Below are 21,035 nucleotides of genomic sequence, written 5' to 3' on the forward strand. Positions count from 1 at the left end.
AGCACTGGGATGTATAGCTTTGTGTAAATGGATGCATTGGGATCCATAAATTTGTATGACAGGTAATAAAGTTTTATTCACATCATGATCAATGGAAAGCTGGACAGGCAATAGATCGGAAAGGATGCTTTGGGAGAAAGGAGTGTGACTCTAGTCTAGTGAGAGAGGACAGGGTGAGGCCATCACAGTCCACCACCCCCCTCCCCCGCCCCATCCCTCCTTCGCTCTAAGAGTACAATACCTGTACAGCAGATATAGGTATTTCAGTAGTGAAGACGGTGCATAACAGTCTTTGGGAGGGGCAGGTAAAGAGATGGTGCGGTAGTCTCTGAAGTCTATCTGAACAAATTATACCTGAATTGGGAATTGCCATAGGGCTTTTACCCCGACTTCCCCACTGTTTGCTTCCCCGACATATGTTGTGGACTTGGAAAGCAAGGCATTCATGCAGTCACACAAAATACACAAAGAGCAAAAGGTTTGGGACGTACTAAATTCATTTGTTGTATTGTAACAAACTGGCAGTTTATCATATATTACCTTCCACATACTATATCACTTATAAACAGTTAACCTGATTAAGTGTAGTATCTATTCTTTTACGAAGCAACTTCACCTAACATTGATCACACGGTTAATCTCGGTGTGAGAGTAGGCCTACTGGGCTGGCTGGCGAGTAGATCAAGTTGTTCGGTTTTGGTGCCCATCAGGCTTAACCTTGGGTGACTTTACGCCTTTTATAACTGCCACAGAAAGGTTTCTGGACGTCTTGATAAATGCACATGGAGGGCGCCATTACAATGATATCGGCAGAGCCGTTCGGCTCTGGATAACTGTTCACTTTTGTAGAATTTGCGAAGCGTTCAGTTGGCGCAATCAAAACGATGTTTGAATGCAGTAGAATTATGATCGAAGTTAGAAATATATGAAAACAAATGTATTGCTAAGTCGATAGTTCGACTTGACCAAAACAATTTAGTTTTAGCATTTTGTAGACCTCCTTTGCCTGAAGACAATTGGTTGTTTTAAGTCTCATTTCAACCGTCTTTACACTTTTTATAATCCACAGTCAATGCAAATACGCTAAACCTGCAACGATCTCTACTTCCAAGATCCAAGATCACGATCCATGATGCAACGGATATGGATTTTAAACTCAATTCATATGTATTTGGAGTCACTGGTGTCGTAAATTTAAGACAAACCAATTATAAAATAGAAAGCAGTATTAACTAACATATAAAAGACAATGGCATCTCCGCTCTGAAAGAATTCGCTACAAAAGTCTCCTTATGATGGCTAAATATATTTTGCCAACTAAACAGTGTCTTGAAAATTGTCAAATTCTCTTAAATTATCGCGGGATTTTTCCTCTGTTGGCCTCAAATTTAATGTTCACAGCGTATACGGTACGAATATACATGACTGAATTATAATCAATAGGCATGAAAAGTCTAGAGCAATGAGTAAAATCAAAGTAGGCCTATTAGCAATTTAAAAATAGTCATACGAAGCAAATTCCCATACTTTCACAGGAAAGTTTAGGTCTTTTCGTTTTCAAATTTATGCTATGACAAATATATACTGTGGAGCATGTATATCTAACGTTGTTATCATAATTTAACTGCTCGTAACAAAGAATGGTGGGCGGAAAGATGAATATAATTACCATTTCAGCAATATAGTTGCTTAAGCAAATATGAGCTAGTATCCATGCAGGTTCGCTCTGCTGAAGATACTATCTCGGTGCTTTGAATTGTTTTACATATCCCTGGGGCAATGGCTGTGTCGCGAGTTACAGGGGCACCTACCCCAAGTTTTTATGAAACCTCAAACCGTTGCATAAGCAGTGCCCTTTCGTAATAATTAGAGTATACCATCTTTCCATTTTTTTTTTAGTTATTAAAATCTGTTTGTCGCTTCCAAAAGTGTTAAAATGTAGGCCTAATTAAAAAGTGCCCTGTTGTTGGAAAAGTATAAAATAACGTAATTGAAACGTGTTCTTTTCATCTCTCTAATATAATTTGTGGTACGACATGCAACATAAGCGTGATAACTAATGGGTTGCTCCCGCAAAATAAAATCACTTGTCCCACTGGCCTTCTATAAGTGTTTGCTTCCCGACCAACTCCGCCCCTCCCCCATCCCGACCAACTCCGCCCCTCCCCCATCCCGTCCTCACCGTCATCTCTTCCGCCGCCACTATGCATATTGCCACTAAGCCTGCGTGCTTTATTTCCTTATTAATTTCAATTATCAGAAATATAAATCGTTTATCCAAGGCTTAGTTATAAACGGAAGGTTCTCCTTGGCCATTCTGATACCTAATATACAATTATGGAGAGGAAATCAAGAAGGTATATAGGTTTCTTCTTTGTACATTTTTGATATAGTGTTTAGTATGTATTTGACTTCACGTTCAAGAATGACCAAAACCTACCGAAATATTGAAGGCTAAGGAGAGAGAGGGAGTATTCTGAACGTTTCGTCTGCTATGCAGAGGACTCTTGATGTTAATCACGGGCTCGCAAACGGTAATTGCGCAATAGTTAGCTAACGTCCACATATATAATACATGTCTGTTCTCACGTCGTGTTGTTTTACACAGAGCATACGAGCACCATATCGTCGCGAAGTCGGTCGTTGTGCTGACATAACACATTTTTGTAAGCGTAAGTCACATGTGGCTATTAAACTAACTTAGACCTCTCAAAGTGCTGGTAGAAAAGGTTGTTATTTTGTGTTTCTTGAAAAAACCAATCACCACCTGATCGTTGTTCTAAACGGCAGCCTACTGTAAGTTACAGTTTGGAGTGTAGTGTTTTCTAGGCTTAGGCCTAGGCCTACGTACCATTACTACTAGTAGTACAAAGTTAAGTAACGGTACAAGGCCTACTAGTACTAGTACCTACTGTAAAGTAGGTACTATAAGGTTAGGCTGCGGAATATCAAATTATATTTCCTAGACACAACAGTCTTTGATTCTATGGAACCAACATTTTTACTGATAATTTGTGACGATAAAATCACAAAGTGAATAATGTTATAGGCCTATCATCTATATTCAGTCATTTTGTCAAATATTATTTACCAGTTGATTCAGTACATTATTTTCAATCACAAGAAATAGGCCTAGCCTATGTAGTGTTATTTATTGTTGATTATTTGGGTGAATGTGACATTAAAGATTTTGTGAATTGTTTTAGGCATTTGGTTATCACTCAGCAGCTTCTGCAAGATATATCTCTTAAAATTCAACTTAAATCCGCCTGTTGTTTTGTTTCGTCTGTCTAGGGTTCGCAGGTTTCTTCTGGGGTGGAATAAACCGCGAAAAAAACCGTGGTTTTTCCACTCGGAATAAATAGGTTTCTTCCGGACAAAATGGAAAAAACTGATGATAAAGTTTCATACCAACCTGCAATGATTTCTAACTATGTAATAAATGTACAAGAAGCACTATAGTGTCATCTAGGTAGTCTATATTAGAATTGGAGCACATGACCTGCTTCCAGCATATACTGTACAAAATATAGTACTAGGCTACTAGCATCGGACAATTCAGGGAACAACTATGGGCAAGCAATATTTTGCAGACCAGAATGGTCCTGATTATAGCCCAGTTCTTAGTTAAAAACTAGTTTCTGAGTGGAGGGGCAAGTGTTCCCTGGAAACTATTGTAGGCCTACTTCAATGCACACTCATAACTACGATTACATTGACCACTATGATATGTTTCAATCCTACTACTGCAGCCTGCATTGTTACCATTACAATGGAGCTGAATAAACTTTGCCCTAGTTATTGTAATTTAGGGAGTTGCAGAAATTTAACAGATCAATCAACAGATTTAACAGATCTATTGTTCGGCTATTTTCTTGGTGTTCATTGTATTAAATCCTCAGTACATGGGCCAACCCAGGTTAATCATTCATACAGTATGGCCAGTTATGCAATTCTGGTTGATGGGGAATTGCGAGATGATAAGTAGTCCTTCAATATTGTGATTTATAAGCAAACATCTTGTGGTGTAGAAAAACAACCCAAAATTATATTCAAAACAAAAATAATATTTTGATGGTTTCAATGGTATGCATTTCAGTCAGATGGTGGTAAACTATTTTTCTCTTTATCATGGATGTGGGTTGTGCTGCGTATATATGCCAATTTTCACAGTTTCTTCTGGAAGAAACGCAGAAGAAACAGGTTTATTCCAGTTTCTTCCACGTCCCCGGAAGAAATAGGTTTCTTCCGGAAGAAACCGAACGCTGCGTCTGTCTAACTTAAACCTAGGCCTACAAAGTACAATAACTTATTGTAGGTTGATACATTTCAGCATGTTGAAATAGCAGATAACCTCCTCTATGTTTAAGCAAAGTTTTGATCCCTTTTACAATAAAAAGCTTAGCAAATCGATGTTCAAAGAACAAAGGCCTAGGCTATCCGTAGTAAGAAAACAGAGCAAGGTTAGGCCTAAGCTAATGCTGATAACATTTGCTGAAATTCAGCTCTAATTGCAGAAGAGTGAAAGGTATACCAAAAAGAACATAGGGTACCTTGATTAAAGTTAGATTTTTAGAGGAATCAAACCTTAAAAGCAATTTTGAAAGTTTTCAATGAATTTGAGTATAGAAAAAGATGTAGCCTAGGACTTTTTTAGGGTGGCCATTCTCTCTGCAGTTACTGCCAACTATTAAACTATTAAAGCTGTCAGTACTATGTAATTTATAGTATATATATTTCATGGAATGTTTTGTAAACTACTTGTATTTTACAGTTACTGTTGCTGCATGGTAGGGAGAAATCTCATCAAATTAACCCATAGAAAATTACAAATGCCTGAATGCACAAAGAATAGGTTCCTTCTTCTGTACGGATCTGAGACCGGTCAGGCCCAGGCAATCGCAGAAGAAATTAATGAAGCTGCACCCCACCATGACCTTGCACCCGAGTTACATTGCCTTTCTCTTACAGACAAGAAGGTAAGATATTATAGGCGTTATGATTCAGATCAGGAATCTACTTTAAGGAGCAAACATAACAATGGCACTGAAAAAAAACAAACATATTCTCCATTTCCGGTGATGGACATTTCGTGACTTTTCAGAATCTGTAAAAAAATGGAAATTAGAACTATCAGTGTAGACATTACTTGTACAAGTTTGTAGCCAAGCTGGGACAGAAGGTTCATGGCCCACCCCCGTAGCAATGCAGCATAATGTGACCGAACGTTTGCTCAAAAAAAGTCAATTTAGTTGTGGTTAGTGCTTAGCAATATTGTTGGGTACTGTTAGTACAAAACCATGCCGATCGACCTGTCGGACCAAGCCAGTACCAAGCCATAAGACATGGAATATTACAGGCTACTGTATGATTCCTAGCCTATAATATAGCAGACTCTCCCATTTGCCAGATGGTGGCAAAGTCTCTGAAGTACAACTTACAGGACACCAAATATTGTGCCACTTAACAGATGGACAGAGTACAGTACCATATTTGAAAAGATATTCATTTAAAATGACTCCCCACTTTAAGATGTAGATGCAGTACTTAAGATGATATGTCTTCTTTTGTCTTTTTTCCCCCCTTACATCTACTAGTTCAGTCTCGACAAAGAAAGCTGTCTGGTAATGGTAGTATCCACCACAGGGGAAGGTGATCCACCAGAGACAGCAGAAAAGTTCTGGAGAAGACTGAAGAAGAAAACCCTTCCGAATGACCATTTAGCTCATCTGAACTATGCTTTGCTTGGTAGGTATCATGCGCAGCCAATCTTTCACCCTTTGATCTTTATTGTCATGTTCCAACTGGTAGCATTAAAATCTCTTGTTGAGAAACGCTTTAGAAAGCATCATTTTCCTTGAGGTGATAACTGCATTATATTTCAAATTTTTATTTGTTAGCTAGGTAAAATCTCTTTCCCCATAGACCTACTGTACCTCACCATGTATCGTTTGATGGAGTGTTGCATGTACTAAGGTGGTCTTTACAAGTCTTGACTTGTGACCTGAAACTTAAAATTGTCAGTAACCAATGAGTCTGCAATGTAGTAATCAAGAGTATAAAAGTGTTCATACTTTTTGCGTATTAATTTTGTTTTCCCTTTCTCTTTCTCCTTTCAAATTGTTTTCAGCCCTCGGTGATTCCAATTACACAAGCTTTTGTCAAAATGGGAAAAATTTTGATAAGAGATTAGAAGGTCTGGGTGCCAAGAGATTCTACCCTACCGCACACGCTGATGATGCTGTTGGGTAAGCATGTCTACTTTTCATCCTGGCAATGCATTGAAACTTTAAAAAAAAAAGTTTCGTTTGTACCTTTTAGTAGATAAGTGCATCATTTGAAATTGTGTGTTCCAAACTTTCACATGATTTATAGCATGCTTTGTCCAAATCTAACAGATTTGTAGCATATGGGTACACCATCATGAGTATGACTACACCATCAAGAGTATGAGTGCAACATCATGAGTATGAGTGCAACATTAGAGTATGAGAACAACATTATAAGGATGAGTACTTCATCATAATTATGAGTACAACATCATGAGTTTGAGTACACTTCTACACTATCAAGAATATGAGTACTACATCATGAGTATGAGTGCAACATCATGAGTATGAGTAAAACAACATGAGTTTGAGTACAACATCATAAGTATCAGTGCAATATGAGTATGAGTAAAACATTGTGAGTATGAGTACAACATTGTGAGATGAGTATACCATCATGAGTATGAGTACTTCATCATGAGGATGAGTACAACATCATGAGGATGAGTACACCATCAAGAGTATGAGTGCAACATCATGAGTATGAGTAGTTCATTATGAGTATGATAACTACATCATGAGTATCAGTGCAATATCATGAGTATGAGTACAACATTGTGAGTACGAGTACAACATTGTGAGACGAGTATACCATCGTGCGTATGAGTACTTCATCATGAGGATGAGTACACCATCATGAGTATGAGTGCAATATCATGAGTATGAGTACTTCATCATTTAAGTATGGGTACACCATGAGTATGAGTACACCATCAAGAGTATGATTGCAACATCATGAGGATGAGTACAACATCATGAGGATGAGTACAACATCATGAGGATGAGTAAAACATCATGAGGATGAGTACTTCATCATAAGTATGGGTACACCATCATGAGTATGAGAACACCATCAAGAGTATAAGTGCAACATCATGAGGATGAGTACAACATCATGAGGATGAGTAATACATCATGAGAATGAGTAAAACATCATGAGGATGAGTACTTCATCATGAGGATCTGTACACCATCATGAGTATGAGTGCAACAAGTATGATTACAACATCATGAGGATGAGTACACAGTGTATGTCATACAAGATTTCTGTAATGCACTGAGTCCGAGAATAAAGACACCGGGGTGGAATAAAGGCACCAGTAGACTCAAGTCTGAAGTCTTGTTGCTGTTAGGATTTATGATGATACCACAGCAGTGATTGAAATTGTCTTTAATTGTCTTTTTAATGAACAAGCAACAGAAGTGTAGTTTCCACCTCTTTACCACAGTTGACACGTTCTAAATGCGATGAAAAAGATCATTCATAGCTAAGAGAACATGTATCCCAGGAACCTATGTGAATAATGTGTTAGTAAAGGATCTTGTTGATGTCACACAGGAGTCAACATGCCTATCTTGTTCATAACATAGACTGATATCAAATATTGACAAAGAATTGATGCATAGTCTAAAGTTTGGTAAAGTGGATCCATTTAATTCCAATGAAAAAAACACTTTTTAACTTCCACAGCTACATAGTGATCTTACGATTCTCCCCCTCCCCCTTGTATCATTCCACTATCCCTTTCCATAAGCATATTTCCTTGAATCCATCCCCTTTCATTCCACTCCTGCCATTACCCGCTCCTGTGCTATCCTCTCTTGCCCCTTTTCTCCACCTTCATCTCTCCCCTTCCTCTCTACCCTTCCTCTCCCCTTACTCTGTCCCCTTCCTCTGTCCCCCTTCCTCTCTCTTCCCTTTCCCCCTTCATTTCTCTCTCCTTCCTCTCCCCCTTCTTCTCTCTCCCATTCCTCTCTCTCCCCCTTCCTCTGTCCCCTTCCTCTCTCCCCCTTCCTCTGTCCCCTCAGGCTCACATCAACCAACATTTTTTTGTGTTAGATGCACCTGTTGTTCTGAGATACATTTATAAAAGACTTTGTTTCTTCCCCTGTCCATATTTTGTATTTAAAACTCTGTACTGAATTGCAATTTTAATTCAAAATCTCCATCCATAAAACCCCATTAAATTTGATAAGACAGAGGATTAAATCAAATTGATAACAAGGCTTTAAGTTGTCAAAGCAACCAAACCTGTCTTTGTTATCTCTGCTGCTCATTTTCCCTTCACAAGACATCTGGAAAGGACGTGTGAAAATTTCATGTTAATTTCCCGCTATTCGTATGTGTCATACGCCTACATTGGATTAATTGTGATACTGTAAGGGAGTTTCATCAGTATGCATTTTCCTGTAACATTTGATAGAGTTTGAAAGAAGGAATTAGGAGTATCTCTGCCTTGATCCATGATAAAGGTTAAAATTCTTATCAGGTACTGGTACAATAAAGATAATGACATTCCACCGATAAGAGGGAAATTTATCTATCATGTTGCAGCCCTGGAAGCCATATTGTAGTGATGGTTTTTGGATTTAAAACTGCTGGTAAAACACAGTTTTGTGAAAATGTTCAGTAGGCTGAGGGTATATTTATAGGGTCTGAGTGATTGAGAGGCAACGGTTATTATGTATGGTATGACACTAACTTGCTCAGTAATAGGACATTGATAAGTTCTGGCAATGGATTCATGATATTTAAAGGGATATTTTGGTCTTCACAGTTGACTGTTTAAAATAGAATGTCAATTTCCTGCAATTGTTGTACCATATTGGCAAAACATGTTCTATATCACAATGATTTGAACTTATATAGTTTGCAAGCAAAGATCTGTGACTGTGGGGGGGGTGGGGAGGGGGTGATGGAGGGGGTATACACCTTCCTGTCTGAACTCCACACAAAAAAGGATAGTTATTCTAATTTTTGGCTCCAAACTCAAACTGGTAATATTGAAATTAGGACCACATTTAATAGTCCTTCAAATGAACATTGAAACATTATTTCGGGTACCAAATATTTCTACAGTGAAGCAGTATACTACAACTTAAAGAACTTACAGATTATTAGGGAGCAAAGGGTCGGTTACAACATAGATATCTTACTATTTAGATTGAGTAGCACTGCTGTACTTGAAAATGTTAGATAAGGAAACTTTAAAAAAGGAACTTGCCAGCTTAAATGCTAAATTTGGAGATGGATACAAAATATTCTTCCATGCTTTGAAAGGGTTGTAGGCTGGCTTTTGGCCATGTATGGATATTTCCTTGAAGAATCAGTATAAATTCTCAGTGGTTTTTTTTCCCCCTGCCTTTCCATTGTCTGTGACAGTAGAATGTTATGTTACAATTTATGTAACTAGCTGCTTTAAACATGGGTGATACTACAGATTAACACTTTGATGAGCATTTTCCAATTTCAATTTCTTTATTCCAGTATAAATTACAGAATTTATAAATAGGACACAATTGAAGTAGTTTCCTATTTTTGTGCCTAGGGTAGCACCATTGCAAATGCCTACAGTATTTGTTTTTTGGCTCATTTCTATTAAACACCCAAATGTGGATTAAAAATGTAATTTTTCTTTGTCATTCTCCTGAGCTGGCCTCATGATTGTGTTTTAATGTATTGCTCACTTCAGTATGATTGACTTGTGGAGGGTTTAGATCTTACAGTCCTCATAGAAACAAATTGAAAGCACTTAGGGTTGGCACATAAGTTCTTAAGACGGTGAAGTGATGAGTTCATTTACCCGAACTGCTTGTAAGGAAGGTAAGGAAGAGGCCAGACTGAAAGAAGGGAAGTTTGAATGGAAAACTAATACGATATCTTGAGGCAGTTTCAAAGGAACTCGGTCGGTCATGTTGCCAAGAAGATGTTATTAAAGTTAAGTCCTCTTGTCTATTTTCCAGTCTAGAGGTAGTAGTAGAACCCTGGATAGAAGGCCTGTGGCCAGCTTTGAAGAGGCAGTTGGAACTAGAGGGCGTCACAGAGAGTTGCAACGGGGATGTGTGCGAGGTAGACGGAACGGAGGAGAAGCTCATTACGGGATCAGACTCTGCGAGGAGGGAAACCGACTCGGAACAGAAAGACATCTCTAGAGGAACAATCAGTGGTGTAGAAGACAGAAGCAGCGACAGTGCGGTGCGCACCAATGGTTCGACGAGTCTGGCAAACGGAGACTCGCAGGACGGAGGAGAAACAGATCTAACTTCATCAGCTAAAACAGACGAACAGAAGGACATCTCTAGAGGAACAATCAGTGGTGTAGAAGACAGAAGCAGCGACAGTGCGGTGCGCACCAATGGTTCGACGAGTCTGGCAAACGGAGACTCGCAGGACGGAGGACAAACAGATCTAACTTCAGCAGCTAAAACAGACGCTGCCTCTAAACATAAGGAAGAAGAGTCAGGGGAATCCAGGATGGGAGGAGGTCCATCCTCGGAGCGGCCTGTGGTCGTCAGAGACGTTAAGGCTGAACCTCATACGCCACAGATTAGCGGCGGAGACACCTTGAATAACTCTAGCCGTCCGATTCCTGAGGAAAGTTTAACATTTTCCAAACCTCCTCTGTGCAATGTTTCGCTCACCTTACCTCTTAATCCACCTCCTTTTCTGGAGATTACATTCAAAGAAGATGAATCCTTGGTAAGTACCGTATGATTCTCGTAATCTTCTTTTTGAAAAACTTCTTTTCTAGGTCGTAAAAGTCATTGAAATTTTGAAGTTTTAGTCTAGAATAGCCAGGAAAAGCCTGGTTTGAACACTTCTTATGATATGATCTGACATACCTACGAGCACAGGGTTAAAGAATGTCTTAGTTATTTAAAGTTATTAAAACAGCATAAAATTAGAACTGTGTTGAAAAGTTATGGCTACAACATGTCATGTTTGGGGTTAATGGCTGTTTGGACGTGTACAATATATCATTTACACGATTTGCATTTGTTAGGCTTACTAGAAACTTGGTAGCCTAACATTAAGTCATGATTAATATGTAGGCTTCATAATAAACCTATTCATACTATCTTTAGGAAATGTCGCTTAATGTCCCCAAGCAGTGATTAGTCACAATTTCATTGCCAGCACATGAAAATATAAGTTATTTGGAAGTAAGTGTTGACTTGGGGCTAACATACAATGTCTTCAATAAGTTAGTTGGAAGTAAGTGTTGACTTGGGGCTAACATACAATGTCAGCAATAAGTTAGTTGGAAGTAAGTGTTAGCTATAGGCTAACATACAATGTCTGCAATAAGTTAGTTGGAAGTAAGTGTTGACTTCAGGCTAACATACAATGTCTGCAATAAGTTAGTTGGAAGTAAGAGTTGACTTCAGGCTAACATACAATGTCTGCAATAAGTTAGTTGGAAGTAAGTGTTGACTTCAGGCTAACATACAATGTCTGCAATAAGTTAGTTGGAAGTAAGAGTTGACTTCAGGCTAACATACAATCTTTAAATTAGTGACTGAGTGACCAACAATTGGGTTAATTTGAAAGGGTGTTAAATTTACGCAAGTTATTCATGAGTTTCACCATGGGAATAGGAAACTAGATGGAAGCTGGCAAACTTTGTGTTCATTTAACATATTTACAGTCTGTATTGGTTATATTGCCACCATTGTATTCAGCTGCACACAGGTTGTTTTAAGTTCCTTTTGCCTCCCTGCAACAGGTCAGTGGGATGACGATAAGAAAGTGAGATAGGAGTAGACTATAATAAATGGGAAGGCGTTTCCCAGGTTATGTTCCAAACATCTCCATGCCAAGTATTTTAGTTTGCCAAACTCTGTTCAAGTATAACTTGAAAAAAAAATCAGAATCAAATTCAGTTTCTTTGGGGGATATTGTAAGTGCATTTCCTAGCTTGAAAACCAAAACGAATAATCCTAAAGATTGTTATTGTACCAAAAAGGTTGAAACTAACTAAAGACATAAATTTTGTTTATGAATAGTATTGTCAGTATTGCTCACCATATGTTGAATGATTTCTTTTCTCATTACATGGCAAGGTCATTTCAAATAATCCAATTTTGTTTTGCTTAATGTCATTTTATTTTTTCACTGCAACACTTTCCAGCATGTCAGAGAGCTTCCCCTTCAGTATGGTGCTGTATTCCCATCTGCTGCATCACCAGTTACCATGGCAACCGTCTCCAGAGCAACAAAGTTGACAAGCAGAGATGCGGTGAAGACGACCCTACAGCTGGAGCTACAGTTACCGGTCAGTTAATTCAGTTTTTGATTTTTGAAATGTAGATTTTTATTATATTGTTATAAATTTTGTGCACAATCTTACATAAAATATGTTTAAAACAAGATCGCAAAGGAACCCTAACTTAAACTGCATATTAGATTGAAGCTTGTTAATGAGGAGGAAATAAAATGACTAAAGAGTATTGGCGTTTTAGTGATTGAGAAAAGTGACAGACTTCATACAAAAATATAAGAAGTTTACAGACCAGCTTTTGATAAGAAGCATCTTTGAGGATTAGATTTTGTTGTGTGAAGTCTCACTTAATTATCATCAAATTAGTTGAAGGCTTTTTGAATCCAGTCAATCTTACTAAACTAGATGAATATTGCAGGACTGTTCAACTGACTGAATTGATAAATATTCACTCAAATTATTTGAGAAGAAATGTTAATTTTTAATTTATTTTCCCTCCTCATAACAGGACGATGAATCGACATCTTTCCAGCCGGGCGATTCGTTTGGAGTCATTTGCCCAAATAATACAGATGAAGTTAATAGACTGATATCAAGGCTTGAAGTCTCCAGTAAGGCTGACACTCCTTTCACCTTGAAACTAGAGGCTGGAACTCGGAAACGAAAGGCTTCCGTACCTGAGTTTGTTCCGGTACCAGCGACGTTGAGACTGGCCTTGACCCAGTGTTACGATATCAGAACACCGCCAAAGAAGGTTTGTAAGCTAATTTATTCATAAAACAACCCTTCTTATGTTTTATTAATGACGAGATGTTGAGATCATGTCACAACATGTCAAGTTTTCACTTATAAATTTGCGAAAAGCATTTGTAGAATAGAAAAATACCTTTGTCCAGCTTGAAAATAAAATGTGGAGTTAGTGAGAGAGATTATTAAGAACTTTAGACTTAGAGATCAACATGTTATTGCATTTGTCATGTTAACTTCTGGAACAAGTCTACCTCTATATGTGACCACAGATTACCATGACTAGTAATGCACCTATAGCAGCAATGTACAAAAGCTGCTTTAAACTGAAAGCAATATTAGTTGTTTTATTTTTACAAATTTTCTAATATTTTTCCAGTATCCTTCTTCATTTTTGTGAGGTCTTACGACATCATTGATATTTTTCCTGTTTACCCCAAGGTGCAATATTTATGAGATAATTGAGGACATAACAAAAAGTAACAATTGCTTAATTTATGCCCTCCCATAATTTAAATGTTACAGTCGGCCATTGTAATGTTGCTATCAGGTTTTAAGATGTTTTGTTCTGTCTGTGAAATTTGTTGTGATTTGAAATTGATGAGATGTTCAAATGTGTCTGTTGTTGTGTGACTTGTAGTGCCTTTGCTGATGATTAATGAAACCCTGGATCCTCCCTTAAATCATCTCGTCCATTTTCTAATATTACTAATTGTTGATTGTGAAGAGAGAAAAAATTGTGAGACACCAGCAATGAGCATCGTAATGGATTAAGAATAGAGGCTGCAGTAACAATACAAATGTGATTGCATTGGTGGTGTTTTATTTGACGCGAGAAGAATTTGTCTACGTAGGTTGTCAGTGTTCCAAAGTCTAAAAAATGTTTTTCCCTAGTAATTATAAGTTTACTTAGTTGGGAATCAGAGGGAAGTTGTGAGCTGAATTAAATTTGGCTGTGAAGTAGAGCAAGTGAAGCTCATTAAACATCTTTTTATTGCCCAGTACCACTTTGCTTTTTGTTTTTTTTAATGACTAAACCAAAAATATGTGTGTAGCTGAGATATGAGAGTCCATCTTCTTTTTGTAGACAATCCAGAAAAATTGGAATCGTCTCATTCAGTTTACATGCAGTTTCTGCTTAATCTTCAGTAGTTAGTGTAATATCCTCTTCATTCTATTTTTACATAACTGCTTGTATTAGTGCAACAGTCAAATACTATGGTATTCTGCATAGCCCAAGGGTCAATTTATGTGCCACAGTATTAAGAAGTATAGGGAAATCATTTCTAGTAAAACTTGCCATTTTATTCTTCAGTGGCATGCATAGGATATCAAAACTGGTGGAGCAAAATTCTAAGTTTTCCTGACTGATTTAGGCAGGGGCATGAACCTTTGAGGAAGATGGTGTGGACCTGGGTTTGTTGAAGCCGACTCCAATGTAGGAGGATATAAAGGTTTGTCCGAGAAAAGGAAAACAGATTTCTAGGCATCGAATGATGCATTCTGAAGGTCTTAATGTAAGGTTGTGTTGATAAATAACTCTACACATTTTGGGTGAGATTGGAAAGTTGAATGTACACCAGGAACGGTGGTCTAATTCTCCCTCACCTAAATATAAAAACAAAATATACAGCACCTGGTTTTATACACACAGGAAATATTGTTTTGTTGGCATTTTGGATAAATTTTCTTCATAAACTCATAATCCTATCACATTATGCCAAACATTTAACGCAATGCAATATCTTACTTGTTTCGTCGGCAGGCTTTCGTTAGAATGCTATCGGAGCACACGTCTAAAGAAGGTGAAAAACGTCGTCTTCAGGAACTCTGTAGCAAAGAGGGGGCAGCAGACTACAATAAGTTCATTCGTAAAGATCACCTTTCGCTGTCTGATATTCTAGAGGCTTTCCCATCATGTCTTCCACCGGTCCAGAGAATCCTGGAGAACCTCACTCGGCTTTTGCCTCGACCATATTCCGTAGCAAAGTAAGGTTAAAAGTAGCTCACTGAGCTGTGTTATATTTCTCTAGCCACGCAAATAGAGACGCACTAAGTCCACTTATTTTGTTTTGTATATTGTTCTAGAGTCCACGACAGGTTGTTCATTGGACATTGAAAGTCTGTTGGGTTGTTTTCGTATCAGCACCACATATATCTGAAATTGCTAGTTTTTTTCACCAATTTTAACTCTAACCTTATGAACTTGAAAGAGAAAATGTGTAAAAGGGCCGAAATATCTACACCATATGTGAAATTCAGGCCTCTACAGTGTTCGGCTATATAAGTCATTCTACCATTGAGATTTAGTTTCTCCCTCTGTCAGTATGACCTCATCCGCCTCCCCAACCCCCCCCCCCCCCCTACCTGAGTTAAATTAGCTATTGCCAATTTGAAGGCAAACAGTGCATGTTGCTATAGCCTACAGTACATAACTTGAAGTAGTTTATGTACATACAACATCGAGTACTTTAGAAGTGTTGCATCTCACAATAGCTGAATTACCTGTGAATGTCGTGCAACAAAAGGGGTCCTTTTCATCGTTTGTCGGCATCCCTCTAACTAACTTTAATTCTTGGAGCCACATATTCATCCTTCCTTATTACTTGCTTGCAGTGAAGTCTGGCTTAAATAAAACACACAATGACAATACATGCACCTATCAGAAATGGAGCAAAGGCATTTCGCTTTGGGCAAAGTTTTTCTTAATATTTCATGAAAAAATTGTGACTGTAGCAATATGACGCTACATTTGCAACTGTTTTAGTCCGTAGCAATCTATAGTAAGTAACACAACACATTTTTCATTGCAGTGGGTGGTTACTAGCTAACACTGTGTGAAGTTTTCTCACTAGTAGTTTGCATAAGTCTGTAGTTAACTTTGTGAGTTTGCACCATTAAGCCAGTTGTCCCAGTTACATTAATGTACATGGATGCTGCATGTGAAACTGCCAATTTCAATAATATCTACAGTGTGTACAGTTTTACGTCATATATAATAATTTAATAATTTAATTTAATATTAAGTTACTGCATTGCATTACTGTATGGCAGATATTGAGTCCTGCATAGCCACCACATACTACTGTACATAACCTCTGTATGTGATAGAAGAACATAATACTCAACATAATCAGTTACATACTCATGTTCCAGCTGAATACCCACAATACAGCCTTGTCATAAAAGACATTGTCATTTGTGCTGGTAGTGGCTGTAATGATGAAACAATAGAGTGTTTTGTAAGTATTGTCATGTGATCAGTTTGTTTTCCAGGAAAAAATGATGACATAAGGTAAAATGCAAGCACTTCCACTATGTTACCTAATGGTGAATGTTTTGTTGGTAGTACAGTCTGTATATCAAGCAACAAGAGTATGCATTTTATGGATATGGAGATATAGATATTAATGTCCCTACTGGCATTCAATACTTCTGATACAAGAAGGAAAGAACCGTCAGCTTTGCTGTTGACTATCATGAGCATGAATCCCATTTATTTCTGTACTGTTTCATGTTTTTTTATGTTTTATTTAATTCCATTGTTTTTGTGGTCTTTGTTATTTTAACTCCATTGTTTGTCGGTTTGTTTTTGTAGTTCCCCTCTTGGAAGTTGCAACATGATTCGCTTTGTGTTTAACGTCCTGAAATTCCCATCGACAGAGATAAAGAAGGCACAGGAGGGCCTGTGTTCCGGATGGTTAAACAAAATAACCACTTCTTTCCAAGAAGATATCAGTAACAACTCAGGTCTCAGTGATGTCAATGTTAAGAAACTTAAGATCGAGGGCAAACCAAAGGTTCGTTACTTTGGTTAACTTTCGTCTAAAACTGGGTAGTGATATGTGACAGACATTTAGCTTTATATACCAGTGCAGGTTGCATATAAGTACCACTTTCAGTTTGAAACTTTGCCCAAATATTTAATGGAAAAGAGCAAGGCTAGAATGAGATTCAAACCAGTGACTCTGGGTTAAAAACCCAGGGCTCTACCAACTGAGCTATCTAGCCCTTAGTTGATGGTGATCCCTACTGCATGAAGCCATGTCTTTGCTGAAGGCCAGTTTGCTGGGAGGGGGGGGGAGGGGCGAGAAAGTGGCAGGAAGGGATATCCTGAGAAATTTGGCTATTTATATACATATAAATCTGAGCTTGTAACCCAGAGGTGACTGGATCGAGTCCAGTTCTAGCCATGAATTTCTTTGTCATTTTTCATTTTATAAAATTCACCAGTCTGTTTTCTTTATTCATCATTTACTGACCAAATTAATGAAATTAGTATATTACTCACTGATTTTGCCACTCCTTGCCAACTGTGAAGTCACATGAAGGAAAACCTTGATGAAGTTATACTAGTATTGTCATTGTATTGTAAAATGCCACAAAAAAATCCAAAGCTGGTTAGAGCTTTCTACTTGACTCCTATTATTTTATTTTTTTTCCACTTCGATCTTTAACAGATACCAGTTTATTTCCGAACCAGCACCAAGTTTCGTCTGCCAGAGGATGTCTCGAAGCCAGTGATTATGATAGGACCAGGCACTGGTGTAGCACCATTCATGGGATTCATGGAACACCGGCATTTCATGAAGGAGAAACGTCCCGCAGAACAGACGTTCGGGAAGATGTGGTTGTTCTATGGCTGCAGACACAAAGAGAGAGATTTCCTCTATAGGTAAAAGTGAAGAGAAAGATTTTAGGCTTTTTTTCCTTGCAGTTTTGGAGACATTTTGACTCTAACCCTTGCTTGCATATTAAGTGTGGACGGTAATAATATAAAGCCTGCAGCTACTAAGATGCAACAAACAATTATTGATCAGAAGTAGTTAGTTTTGGATTTATCTGTTAAGCTGCAGTGTGAATCCCATTAGGATTTGGAAAAGCAAGTTTCCGATTGTCCTTGAAAGCTATAGATATGGTAGCAAAATATCAGCACTGGTTAGCATTCAAGTTAGAGTGTTAATGCAGACAGATATGGTGCTCAGTTTCAGTACATCTTTTCTGAAGAAGAAACGAAATGCAAAATTAGAGAAAAGCCCCTTTTATGAACGGATTAGCAAACAAATTGCACTAAAACTGAAAGGAGGGGAATGTAATTATTCACTCAAATTTGCTTCTTTGCTGAAATTTGAATGGAATCTGTCATTAATAGAATAGAACTAGTATATATGGGATTTTTTTTTATGACAAGCCTAGGATTCGTATATTGTGACTTTTATCATTATATAGCCCTAAGTTCTTGAAACCATAGTACCCCAATCTTTTTTGCACTTGCAAGAAGAATGCTGGATTCTCAGTTTTAAAAAGGTGACTTGTTAATGAAACTTGTCTTTTGGATTGAGTCATTTATTAAAGATGATAATTCAGTTGAACAATCACATGTCTCCCCATCAGCCCCACATAGGTCTTCGATTTTTCCGCCTCCCTCTCCCCATGTGAACTTACTCTCAACTTTCTGCTCTCCTCGTTTCGCCCACCTTAGGGATAGGATCAACTCCTTCTTCCAAGAGGGAATTCTGAGCAAGCTTACTATAGCATTCTCTCGAGATGAAGATGACGTCTCTGGGCCAAAATGCCGCTACGTCCAGGATCTGATGAGAACTCACAAGAAAGAGCTTGCTGACCTCGTCATGAATCAAGAGGCAGTGATTTATGTCTGCGGGTCAGTTGTTATTCCTTGATTTGACTTTTCATTTTGACTCTACTTTTACTTTACAATTTTATTTTTATTTTTACGAAACAAGGTCACAGTCAGGCTACAGGAATCAGTTCAATCTTTTTTTTGTGTCACAGCATTTAAGAGGAAAGGAATGTCATAGGAGTTGTCCTAACTTTTCTTATTAATGCAAGGAAGCAAGTTCTTAAAATCAGTTTCATTTTAATCAAAATTGTAAGGAATAATCTGTGGCCACAGTGGATTTATAAGCTAAATTGACTTATTCTGTGGGGCTTCTATTAATCTGTGTGTCATTTACAGTTTGAATATTGTCTTTTCCTGTGATCATATTATTCAACCTTCCTACGGCTGTCTTTTCTTGTTATTAGCCCATTTTGAGCTATTAGTTTTCTGTGTTTGATGTGTTTTCTTAATAAAGTTTATAATTTCCTTTCTTTCATTTTCCTTCAGCGATGCAAATGGAATGGCGAAGCAGGTAATGGAGGCTTGGACAGAGATTCTGTGCGAGTACACAGGGAAGAGCATCTTTGAGGTCAGCGTGTTGCTCGCTACACTTCGAGAAGAAGAGAGGTATTTACAGGATATCTGGACTTAAAAACAAAATAGTCAAATGTATATCACATTGACAAGGAAGTATGAAGATGGGATGCAGTGGCTGAAGATTAAAGAGACACTTGAAAACATATCTGTTGGTTTTGTAGTATGCAGCACTGAGGAGGAGGAGGAGTGGAGGTCTGTAGGCTGTTTGAGCATCGCAGAGATACCTAGCTGTCACGCCTAGCTGTCACACCTTGCTGTCAAGTCTAGCTGTCACGCCTAGCTGTCACGTCTAGCTTTCACCGCCTGGCTGTCACCGCCTAGTTGGCACGCCTAGATGTCACGCCTAGATGTCACGCCTAGCTGTCACTGCCTAGCTGTCACGCCTAGCTGTCATGCCTAGCAATCATAGCCTACCTAGCTGTCATAGCTGTTATACTCTTGAGTTGTATAAACAGTCTGGTGAGGAAAGGTTTGGCATTGTTGGACATCAAATGGACTGTTTAAATGTCTTCCAGGAATTGTACATTGTGATAATGAGGAAGGATTGAAGGTGAGTGTGTCAGGTGTGTGGACATTCCAGAAGACACTCGTAGTGTACTCTGTGGAGACCTGGTGGTGATTATGGAGTCTGTGGACATCAAAGCGATATTTGATTTTTCTTGTGTCGCCTGATTTCAACAATTGTGAGAAACGGAGCAATTTACATCCTGTTTTGATGCAGTGTTGGACATTTGATTGTTTTGATTATAAATCAGCCATTTTCTCTTAAATAAACTTTCTACCACGAGGAAAGAATCTGGAGAAGAATTCAAGCTTCCACTTTAAGTGTAGAAAATTGTGTATGTGAGATAATATGGCAGAAAATAACAGATAGTAGAGAATAACTTATACAGGTTTAAAGGAGGAGTGTGGCTCGGTATATAGTGGTGTGCAACTTTATGCTACAGTTGAAGAACGCTTGTAAGATATATTCTCAATGAGATTTGAAGAAGATGTTAAGATTTGAACCAAGATTGAAAAAAGAAGAAGAAAGATAGGCTTCTGCCCGTGATGTTTTCAGGATGTCTGAAGTTAAGACGGGAAAAAAAGATATGTCACTCATGAGGCATGAACAAGCTACATGCTGGGATGTTGAAGACACATACAATGCCTTAGTACAGTAGCTGTAAATAGGAGGCTTGGATGAAGGTTAGATACAGACTCACTCATGAGATGGCAGGCCCTACAACTCTGTGCTCCTTCCTCCTTTAAATCCCCCCCCCCTCCCCCCGACCAAAGAATCATGAAAATGTGACAAAAATCAAGGGTCTTAACAAAATTGCTGCCATTGTTAGTCCATACACATCTATTACCAGTCTTGATGAAGTAAGGTTTTATTTTGTTTATTTGCCGGGGCTGCTGCACTAAATTTTAAACCTGAGATTATTGCTTCCTGCTAGGCACAAACATTTCCATTCTTTTTCCTCTTGATACTAAAAGGTGCAATTGTAACCTATTGTGCATAAATATGGTAAACGGAAGTCATAAGTGTTCACCACATCCCTTCCACTTCAGGGTTTATATTGTACTGTACATGTTTCTGTAATACAATACAGACTAAACATTTTCTGTATCATTTTTATCGAGATTCTGTGAACTCTCTTGTCTCATTTTCCACATTATATAGAAAAATGCATGTCCAACTTAATCATATTTTACTTTATCGGTGTAATGGGAAGTGAGTACCCAATGGAATAATGT

General features: G+C 38.1%; 1 protein-coding gene across 3 annotated transcripts; it reads left to right on the forward strand.

Annotated features, from left to right (window-relative positions):
- The first annotated feature begins 2,523 nt into the window (after positions 1-2,523).
- On the forward strand, positions 2,524-20,564 carry LOC139966233 (methionine synthase reductase-like). 3 transcript variants are annotated; one of them, XM_071969059.1, is made up of 12 exons: positions 2,524-2,666; positions 4,775-4,979; positions 5,598-5,748; positions 6,131-6,248; positions 10,074-10,809; positions 12,242-12,385; positions 12,840-13,085; positions 14,844-15,067; positions 16,677-16,878; positions 17,539-17,753; positions 18,561-18,740; positions 19,206-20,564. In XM_071969059.1, exons 2-12 carry the CDS (start codon positions 4,788-4,790, stop codon positions 19,348-19,350), a joined length of 2,553 nt encoding a protein of 850 aa, XP_071825160.1. In that variant the 5' UTR covers positions 2,524-2,666; positions 4,775-4,787; the 3' UTR covers positions 19,351-20,564. The 3 variants fall into 3 exon arrangements, with proteins under 3 accessions (XP_071825160.1, XP_071825159.1, XP_071825158.1); XM_071969058.1 differs by having other exon boundaries at positions 2,539-2,672; XM_071969057.1 differs by having other exon boundaries at positions 2,584-2,796.
- Positions 20,565-21,035: the final 471 nt, after the last annotated feature.

Source organism: Apostichopus japonicus, chromosome 4, assembly GCF_037975245.1.
Source record: "Apostichopus japonicus isolate 1M-3 chromosome 4, ASM3797524v1, whole genome shotgun sequence".
Classification (NCBI taxonomy): Eukaryota; Metazoa; Echinodermata; class Holothuroidea; order Aspidochirotida; family Stichopodidae; genus Apostichopus; species Apostichopus japonicus.

Excerpts from the sequence above, each read along its gene's own strand:
- LOC139966233 (XM_071969059.1), top strand. The coding sequence starts at position 4,788 with ATGGTAGGGAGAAATCTCATCAAATTAACCCATAGAAAATTACAAATG. Across the intron at positions 12,386-12,839 it reads AGCTGGAGCTACAGTTACCG|GACGATGAATCGACATCTTT; the intron begins GTCAGTTAATTC and ends TCCTCATAACAG. Across the intron at positions 17,754-18,560 it reads GAGAGAGATTTCCTCTATAG|GGATAGGATCAACTCCTTCT; the intron begins GTAAAAGTGAAG and ends CGCCCACCTTAG.